General features: G+C 41.2%; 1 protein-coding gene across 1 annotated transcript in view; it reads right to left on the bottom strand.

The window, feature by feature from the left end:
* Nucleotides 1-2,932: 2,932 nt before the first annotated feature.
* The window catches only part of LOC142571292 (uncharacterized), a 233,736-nt gene continuing 226,091 nt past the window's right edge, over nt 2,933-10,577 (bottom strand). Inside the window, exon 5 of the mRNA XM_075679541.1 lies at nt 2,933-3,233. Within this exon, the coding sequence (XP_075535656.1) occupies nt 3,046-3,233 (188 nt within the window). The 3' untranslated portion in view covers nt 2,933-3,045. The remainder of the gene's footprint in view (nt 3,234-10,577) is intronic.

Below are 10,577 nucleotides of genomic sequence, written 5' to 3'. Positions count from 1 at the left end.
GCTTTCCGCAGGTGACACTAGAGAGCTTTAGTATAGAGTAAAATGCTTGCGTTAGCGTTAGCGTGATCCGCAAGCTAACGCTTAGCGTGATGCTATTCCGTAGACTTTTAGTACAGCGTAAAAAATGATGCTCCACAATGCGCAAAATTTCACCGCGCCATCTAGGTGCGAGTAGTCAAGCCTCCAAATCTGACTGGCTCGCCATCTAGTCAACAGTAGTCGAAACAGCAAGCAGCGGTGCGACAACAAAACTAGCCCGCTGGATCCGCGCCTAGCCTTGCAAAGAGCCTGCGTAATCGAGCGCGGCGCTCAGAGCTGGTTCTTTCGTGTGAGAGTACATTGTGTGATGAACGATGCCATCATCTGTGTTGTGGGACAGGCAATATCTTGCAACTCTTGGGTGGGACGACATCAAGGCGCTTGTGGCAAGAGCATGAGTGGTGCAGCCTAGGATTTCCCTCTCGCATCATGGCTTATTGAACGTTGAGGAAATGCTGCCCGATGTTTTTCGACGGAACTTTCGCTTTGATAACTCTGACTTCTCTCTTCTTCAACGGGCGCTGAAAATACCAAAGGTAGTAACGAGCGCTCAAGGTGTTCACGTTCGTGGTTCGGAAGTGTTGTGTATTTGTTTGAAGCGACTGACGTACCCAAACCGACTCTGTGACCTGCACCATTTCTTCGGCCCTCACTACAGCGTAATTTTCAGTATAAGCAACAAAGTGTTTGATCACACAGAGGCTACGTTCGGCCGCCTTTTGGATGACCTCACCAAGCACGAGTGACTCTCACTTAACTACTTGGACGAGCTTTCTCAGGTAAGCCAATTGAAACCGGGGAAATCTTGTATCGTCGCGAAAAACTAATGAAAAAAGAAAGTTTAACGCCGCATGTATTTTTATCGGTGGTGTGGCGAATGACTAGCTGCAAGGAGCTTCCAACAACCTGCTGCATACCTCGAAGTACAAGGCGATTCTAGTGTTACGAGAATAGAAACACGTGCGCACATGTCTTGTGATGGTGATGGTATTATGGAACAGATGTCCCACAAGCTTTTGCTAGTATAACTGTTGAAAGTGTGGGTGAACGTGGTTATTACGACTTGGGAATGTAGGGCGTAATATATGGAAAAATATACCAAAACAAATGTGCACGTTTTTTTTTTGTTTTCTCGGTATTTCACGTGACTATCATTCACGTGCACTGGTATATCAGTGATTCGATTCACCAGCATATGTGAAGTCATGGGTCAAAAATTTGTTTTGCTGAGTGCCATAGAGTCTAGACGACTCCTCGTTACATCATCAGTATGTGAATGCACGGGATGTCTATTTAATAAAAGATATTTAAGCTTGCCGAGAAGCTCCTACACATATAAATAAATGCGGCATAAAGGTATATGGATGAGGAAGCTCTGTAATGGACGGAATGCAGAATAACTTGTCATGACATTTCAGGCCTTTAAGGACTGTTATATTTATGTTTATTAATGAAACTGTGTTTTGTTCCGTCTTTTAGGCAGTGTACAACGAAGGAGCTGATTTGCCAAACTGTTGGGCGTTTATTGATGGGACTGCACGGTCCATCTGCAGACCATCCGAGCACCAACGACAATATTTTTTGGACACAAGCGTTCTATGTCCTAAAGTATCAAGCCGTGATGTATGCAAATGGGCTCGTTGAGGAGCTCGACGGCCCATGTTCAGGGAAACGACATGATGCTGGTGAGACCACATGTCACTATAGTATTTGAATACTACTCACTATAAAGCTGCATCAGTGCATATATTATACAGGAGCAAAAGAACACTCGACATGTCAAGCGCTTTGATGCGCTACAAAAAATGAAAGAACGAAAATTTTTTGGTTCACATATTGTATGATTTAGGCAATCGGTATCTGCTTATTATTCACCAATCCTCTAGAATGGTTACACTTGACTACGACACAACAGCTGCAGCACCCTTGCATGTAGCTATCTGTGTAATACTACACTGTGCACGTGCCTGCCATTGCCTTTGTTCCTCAACACGCATAAAACCTCACCTTTTGTTACATTGCCGCGTGGATGGCTCACACTATGCATCCGCAATATTTGGTGTATACACTGTAATGAAGCTTGCAAGTGGTGTAATAAATAAACATTGCATGAAGTCGCCTGTCATGCTGTCGAATGAAATTCGACATGACACCGAGCATGACACCGAATGTGCCAGGACCTCCACATGGCAGTCACGATGACATCAACGCGATCTGACTACAAGATTTTATTAACACTTAAATACAGCTTTGCCTCACATAGATTCTAATATGTGCATCTCATCCGCAAAATTGTTTACATGGTGCTAATGAGATGTTCTATAGCATTGGCGCACATACCAGTCATTCAGTTATTCCATAAATAACGGAAAATTTTTGTTTCACTTCAGGCATCTTGAATGAGAGTAGCCTGTGGGGAAAACTGGAGAACTTGGTCCAAGGCAGAGACTATATCATCTATGGCGACCCTGCGTATCCTCTTCGGCCGCTTCTCATGAAGCCGCATGATGGCGCCCACCTTACTCAAGCGCAGCAACAATTTAAGACATCAATGAGATCAGTTAGACAACCAGTAGAGGGGGGGTTTGGGAAGGTTGTCTGACAGTTTGATTTTCTAGATTTCAAAAAAAGAAAAACTCAAAAACTTCTGCTTCAGAATGTTCTCTGCATGTATAGAATCGCTGTCAGTCTCATGAACGGCCGTGCCTGCATGCATGAAAACGAAAGTCATTTATTAAGGTACACAGCCACGCAGCGTCCATGCTTACTGGAGGCCGAGTCTTGGCACATATCTACTTCAGCATTGCTACCCGGCAGAGGGGACCTGCAAGTGTAGTACGACGTAATATTGGGTGTGCGTTCTCTGCGAGAGATGCTTTTTCTGAAATAAATGTATTAAATCCTTCTTTATTGTCTTAACTAATTTTTGTACAATTTCAAAAAAGCTACCCTGGTTGGCTGGGTTTGCCTGCCGCTGCTCCTCTCTTTCTTTGCGATCTTCCTCCCTCACTCGAAGCTCCTCCATGCGGAGTTGGCTTTACCGCTGCAGACGCCTCTTTCCGGTGCCAGCCTGCTTTTTTCGAGCTCGGTTCTTTTTTCTTCGAGGGTGACTTCCTTGTCCTTGAGCGCCTGTTCGTGCCTCCACCTCTTTTCCAGAATATCATGGTCAGTAGTTTGGCCTTGTCCTCGCTTTCCTGAAAAAGATGGTTAGTGACACACTTTGTAATATTTAAATGCACAAGTTACATAAGTCAGATATGTTGATGAAAAATTTTAAAAATGGTCCCCAGACTTCCCAAGCAAAGCTTATTCGCTCACACCCTAGTGATTGTGATGAGAATATTAGTTTACATAACGCATAGAATGCAGGCTATGGCTGTAGTTAGTTTGGAAGAACACACTTTCTTTAGAGGGAGGGGTAGCTCAGGAACTATAACGCATTCTATGGTACCTAACTGTGACCTCGCACCGAAACAGTGCCGGCCTTGGGTACTGCACTTATGTGCACTTACTGCGAACCATAGGCCGTCTGGTTAGTTCAGGTGCAACATCCGCTGCATCGTTCGTTGCTGTTTGAAGAGGCTCTTGTTCTGCTTCTTGTTCTGCTTCCTTTCCTGCTGTACTCGTGCTCCGCTATGGTGGCCAAACATGCTCACTGGCTGAATTGCAGAAGTTATGTAAAAATCATGTAGTGCTACAGCACTTCAAGCAAGCATTGCTGGCAGGCACAAGCTGTAGTGATGAGCATGCATGCAACACTCTTGGCTTTTCATGCAAGCAGTGCTCACAGCTTATGATGCAAACTGCAGTGATGTGCATGCCTAACTGTTAGATTTGTGTTTCGTGTCACCGCTTTATTTAACGGCAGCAGTCAATAGAAACATCTTAATCATAATCAATTAGGGACAGACTATGATAACACTTAGTAATTGCACAACAGCGTGTTTCTTGATGGCGACCTAGACAAAGCTGTCAGGCAAGAACTCTTGAGCATGAGCTCCTGGCAACCTGAGGGCGCGAAATAAAAAAAAAAGAAGGGCTTACGCTCTGTGTCCTCTTTGAAGGTGGGCGACAAGGCTTAAGATGAAGCATCTTGTGCGAGTGAGGCGTGTTGGCTCTCAGCCTGTGCTGCAACGTTGCCCCTTCTCATTCTAAATTTATATTTATTCATGTATTTATGTATTTATTTATTTATTTACTCAAAGGTATCTTGTTGAGACATTACATGAGGGAGTGGGGCGTTAGTGACAAAGCAAGATACTACAAACTACAAAGGGATATTTTCGATCAGTCGCTTCAACACAGGTTGGTCGATGATAGTGGCAACTTCGGTGGGCAGGCATTTCTTGTCTCGTGTTATGCGCAGGAAAAATGATTGCTGAAAAGTCACGGTATTGGCTTGTGGGAGATATACTGTGTTAGAGTGACGGGTGCGGGCAACGCGATGTGCTGTTTTTATGTACAAGTTGTCCAAAGGCAAAGAATGGAAAAATTTATGAAAAGGGTAAAGACGTGCTTTTCTACGGCGTGAGACTAGAGAAGGTAAGTTTATTTGGGCTTTTAGTGCTGAGATGCTTGAATTGGATACGAATAAGTTGGCAGAATAAATCGTGTCGCGTGGTTCTGAACCGACTTGAGGGCGTTAATAAGGTTATTCTAGTCGGGGTCAAAAATAGCATTGGCATACTCCACCTTGGGCCGCGCAAAGGTTAGAAAAGCAAGTTGTTTAATAGAGGGAGGAGCGCGGAACAGGTTACGGCATAGATAACCTAGATTAAGATTAGCAGAATATATTATGTGGTTAACATGACAGGTCCAAGTTAAGTCAAGCGAGATATACACACCAAGATGTTTCATTGAATCAGTTGTTGCAATCTACAGGTTATTGATGCTATAATTTGGCATATCGTAATTACGACGACGATTAATAGACATTAACATGGTTTTAGCTAGATTTAATGACATGAGCCAAGTGTTACACCAGTTTTGCATGCGCAATAGGTCATTTTGTAACGCCAAATGGTCGGTGGGGTTACTAACTGCTCGGTGAACCACACAATCATCTGTGAAGAGTCTGGTATGAGAAGAAATATTACAAGGCAGGTCATTCGTGCATATTAAGAAAAGGAGAAGACAAAGTACGGTACCTTGAGGTACGCCTGAAAGCACGGGTGTTAGGGATGAAGAGTGTGAGTTAGCGCATACGAACTGCTGATGGTAGGTAAAAATCCTCGAATCCAGCTTTGAACACAAGGATGAATGTTAAGACGGGATAACTTTATTAAGAGATGACCATGAGGGACCTTATCGAACGCTTTTTCAAGATCTAAAAATATTGCGTCAGTCGGGATGTTACTATCTAGGTTTAAACGTAACTCGTGCAAGAAAAGAGCAAGTTGGGTGTGACATGAAACATTTTTGCGGAAGCCATGTCGACTTGGGTGAAAAAAATTGATGGACGTTAGGAAGTTCGCAATATGCGAGTATAAAATATGCTCCATTATTTTACAAGACACGCTTGGTATGGAAATAGGGCGGTAGTTACTCGGTGATGATCGGCTTCCTTTCTTGAAGACTGGGGTGGCCTTGCCCACCTGCCAGTCATTTGGAATTGAAGCGCTGTTAAGTGAATCCTGGAATATGAATGATGAAAACAGGCCACACCCATGTTTAGTATTTTTAGCACTTTGGCATTGATACCATCTACTGCCGTGGATGACAAGTTGTTCAATAATTCAATTACTCTGATAATCCCAATTGGATCGAACGTGATACTTTGCATGAGCCGATGCGCGAAGTATGGTGTATCGGGCAAGCCGTCAAGTAATTCATTAGTAAAAACCGAACTAAATATTGGTGGTGGTGGTAACAACTTTATTAACAATCCGGCAAATTCGTGGCCTGGGCCTAGGCCGCCCCTGAGGAGGTCCGGAGATCCTGTCTCCTCGCCGCCTCACGGGCTTGCTGGATGGCCCATAGTTGATGTTCGAGGTTTGAGCTGCGCAACGCGGCCGTCCATCGCGCCGCAGCTTCATCTGGGGAAACTGCATTTTCTTCGCATATAACGTCACATTCCCAGAGAATGTGTCTAACTAAATATTGTGTTAAAAAGATTTGCAACCTCAGTGTCAGGGATCGCAAGTCCGGAGCTGTTGTTAAGTGAAATGTCATTCCATTGATTAGGATTAATAGTTTTCCAAAATTTCTTCGGGTTAGTTCGTAGCATAGCGGGTAACGTGGTAGAAAGAAACTTGTGTTTATTCTTTATTATTCTTTCTTTATTCATCAATTACCCCGCAGCGCCCAAAGGCGTTACAGCAGGGGGGTTACAACATGGAATAAAATACATCTTCGTTCACACAATGCACTTGCTTTTCAGTCAGCCTATTCCACTGTTTAATTCACTATTCGTCTTCAAGCACGAACATTTTCAGTAGTCTACAGACCGCCCTGTGGGAACAAAAAAGAATTCTTTTCCTTTGTGGATAACCTGCTAGCTTATCTCAGCGGCACCGGCCAAATGTTTGCCATACTAGGTGATACGAACATAGATATGATGGCTGAAAATACAATAACACGAGAATATAATCAGTTGCTTTACTCTTACGCATGCTCGAATATTATAACCTTGCCAACACGAGTTACAGCACACAGTCAAACCTTATTAGATGTCTGTATCACTAATGTACATGATTCCACTGTGACTGCTAGTGTCATGTCCTCTGATATAAGCGATCATCTTCCAATTTTTTGTTTTCCGCCTTGTTCGCAGAAATACAAGCAAAATGCGCCTGGATATTCCTACCGTCTCATAGAAACAACGACGCTAGCCTATTTTCGCTCTCTTATTCGGGAAAAAAACTGGGAATCTGAACTAACTGAAAGTGACCCAAATAAAGCATGCAATTCATTTTTCGATAAACTAATCATTTGCTACGACATAGCCTTCCCGCAACATAGTGCTACAAAACGACCCAAAAAAATTAGAAAGCCGTGGATAGATGCAGTGCTTTTTACAAAAATCAAAAACAAAAATAAAATGTACCATACATTCCTTAGAACCAGAGACATGAATGAATTAGCCAAATTTAAGGAGTACCGAAACCAAGTAAATTCAGAATTAAAAAAGGCAAAAGAAAAATATTATGAGAAGGTGTTCTCGCGCATATATACGAATCCAAGAAAAGTTTGGGTGGAAATTAAGAAAATATCTGGAGGATAGGCTAGCCCTCAAGACCTACAAATAGCTTCGGATAACGGCACTCTTTCGGATGAAGAAGCCGTCTCTATCCTAAACACTCACTTTGTTCAATGCTGCAGCAACATTTCTGCAGCAGATCCAGAAGAGATAGGGCATACTGTGAAACCGTCTCTGCAAAATTCTTTAATGTTATTTCCGGTGACACCAACCGAAGTAGAGAGCGTGATCAAAAACTTTAAATCAAACAGTGCTGCAGGTTTCGACGGTATCATGGCATCTCCTATAAAATATGTGTCTGACATCATCTCCAATGTATTAGCTCATATTATTAATAAAATGTTTGAGTCCGGAATCTTTCCTAGCAAACTTAAAATAGACAGAGTGTGCCCGGTTCATAAAGGCGGTGCTGATCATAGTGTAAACAACTTCTGACCCATATCTATACTACCTCTTTTTTCTAAACTTTTTGAAACTGTTCTAAACACTCGACTAGAAGGTTTCTTAAGGAAATATTCTATTATTAGTACGGCGCAGTACGGATTTCAAAAAAATAAATCATGTGAGGATGCGCTCTTAAATATAAAACATCAAATACTGCAAAATATAGAAAACCGTTTATACATGGTAGGCTTATTTCTGGACCTACGTAAGGCTTTTGACAGCGTAAATCATGGTATACTTCTGTGCAAACTTTATGACTGTGGTATACGTGGTACAGCATTAGAGTTAATGAGAAGCTACTTAACGGATCGTTACCAGTTTGTTTCATATAATCAGGCCACTTCCTCACTTCTCAAAATACAGAATGGCGTGCCACAGGGATCCATACTTGGTCCTATATTATTTAATCTATATATCAATGACCTTCCTAACATTTCTTCCTCACCTAATATCATCATGTACGCAGACGATACTAATCTTTTCTTTGCAAATTCTTCCTTGCAATGCATACAAAAAGAAATAAATGATTATTTAAATTTATTATCTGAATGGCTGTACATCAACAAACTACAATTGAATGTCAATAAAACCAAATATATGATATTTAGACCGATAAACAAGCCATTGCCTGTTAATATAAGCAAAGAGGCTAGAACAAGTAACAACGCAAAAGTTTTTGGGGGTATGGTTCCAAGAAAACCTCTCCTGGGATAATCATGTCAATAAGCTCTGCAATGATCTTAGCAAAGTAGTAGGCTGTATGTACAAAATAGGTGATTTAATTCCTTTATGGCTAAAGAAATCAATATACTTCGCCTTTTTTTTCTCGAAGCTATCTTATTGTGTCTTGATCTGGGGAACAACTACAACAAAAAACTATGATAAGTTATTAAACTTGCAAAAACGAGTACTCCGAATTTTTGAAAACTACCATGGTAGGCCGCGTGACTTACCCACACACAATCTCTTCGACAAACATTTAATGATCCGAGCAAATCAAGTATTTTATTATAGATTATTCTTACATATAAAAAAACACAGGCTCCATGTTGTCAGCACACCCACTTCTTTTCGATACCCATTACGTTATGATATCAAGAAAATACCATTCACGCGTACTAACTACGGACGTCAGGATATAAACTATCAAATACCTAGGCTACTAAACATTGTTGAACAAAAAATTGATTTCTGTGCACCGAATTTTAAGCAAGGTATAAAAAACCTACTCATACACTATCAAATTAATTACACATAAATTGCTCTCGCACTAAATTTTTTTTCTCTTTTTAATAATGCACTATATATGTATTCCTTAATATGCGCAGAAATGTGATTGCACAAACAAAAACTGAAGCATAAATGTCTTTTACACATAGTCATTGTATAATGTACACATTATCTTGTTTATTTGTCTGTTGTACATCGTACTTGCTTGTTTTCGTGTTATATTTGCTTTTTTGTCTGTACATCGGTTCATCATGTAAGCCGAACGCACTTAGGAGCAAGAGCCCCTGTCAGGCCGAATGGCCTTTAGCTCTTGGTTCCTCTTTCTGCAATGAAGAAAGGAAAATAAACTTCAAACTTCAAACTTCAATTGTTCGAACAAAAAATGAGTTGGCATACATGTTCGTCTTGGCAGGGTACTCGAGGATTTTGCAACTATGATCAGTTCGTTTTGAAATGTAATGAGGTTTCTGTAGGTAAATTTCCCTATTAATTCCTGTTTTATTGTAGTAAATCGAATATAGAAATTTTAATCTCAGTTTATTGCTGCGGGCAGAAAGTGAGTCCCATCCTAGCTCAGCCTTCATTGCAGTGCAGCTCTCCCTTCTTCCGTACCGCCCCAAGACGAACCTGGCAGCACGGTTTTGTATTTTTTCTAGAGAGGCAATGAAGGTTACCTCGTGGGGGTCCCACACCACACAGCCATATTCTAAGAGTGGTCGAACACAAGTTGTATATGCCATACGTTTTAAATTCGTATGTGAACATCGCAGGTTTCTCTGAATGAAATTCAAAGCTTTACCAGCTTTGGCTATGATACTGTCTATCTGTGGTTTCCACGAACATTCAGACGACAGTAGCACACCTAAATACTTATACGTACTGCCTTGCTCCAATAGTACGCTGTTCAGATGATACCGTGACTGAATTGGTTTCTTCTTTTTAGTAAATGAGAGATGTACACACTTTGTTATGTTCAAAGTCATTTTCCATTTAGTACACCAATCATGAATGATTGATAAGTCGTTCTGAAGTTCAATTGTATCATTGTGATGGGAAATGTTTTTGTACACAACACAGTCATCCGCAAACAACCGTATAGAAGATGAAATTCCGGCAGAGATATCATTAATGTACACCAAAAATAATAGCGGACCCAGAACGGAGCCCTGTGGGACTCCTGACGTAACATTTGCATATTCGGAGCATTTTACATTCAGTATTACACATTGCCTTCTTTGGGAAAGGTAACATTCAATCCATTTAAAAACAGTTGCATCAATGTGTAGGGTATTAAGTTTAAACAATAAGAGTGAATGTGATACCGTGTCGAAGGCTTTCCGAAAATCCAGGAACACACCGTCTACCTGTCCTCCTGCATCTACGCTGGATATTATGTCATGATAAAACTCAACTAATTGTGTTGTGCAAGATAGTCCCCTACGAAATCCATGCTGCTCGTTAATTAGTACCTTATGCTTATTTAGATGATTTAGTATTTGTTTATATAAGATATGTTCAAGTATTTTACACGGGATAGACGTAAGTGATATCGGACTGTAGTTACCAACGTCTTTTTTGGACCCACCTTTATGTATCGGAACAACGTGTGCAATTTTCCAGTCATGAGGTAAAATACCTGTCGATAAAGATTTTTCAAAAATTAAAT

This window comes from Dermacentor variabilis, chromosome 2 (genome assembly GCF_050947875.1).
Source record: "Dermacentor variabilis isolate Ectoservices chromosome 2, ASM5094787v1, whole genome shotgun sequence".
NCBI classification, from domain to species: Eukaryota; Metazoa; Arthropoda; class Arachnida; order Ixodida; family Ixodidae; genus Dermacentor; species Dermacentor variabilis.
Note: the sequence above shows the minus strand (reverse complement) of the source record. Positions and strands in the feature narration are given on the sequence as shown.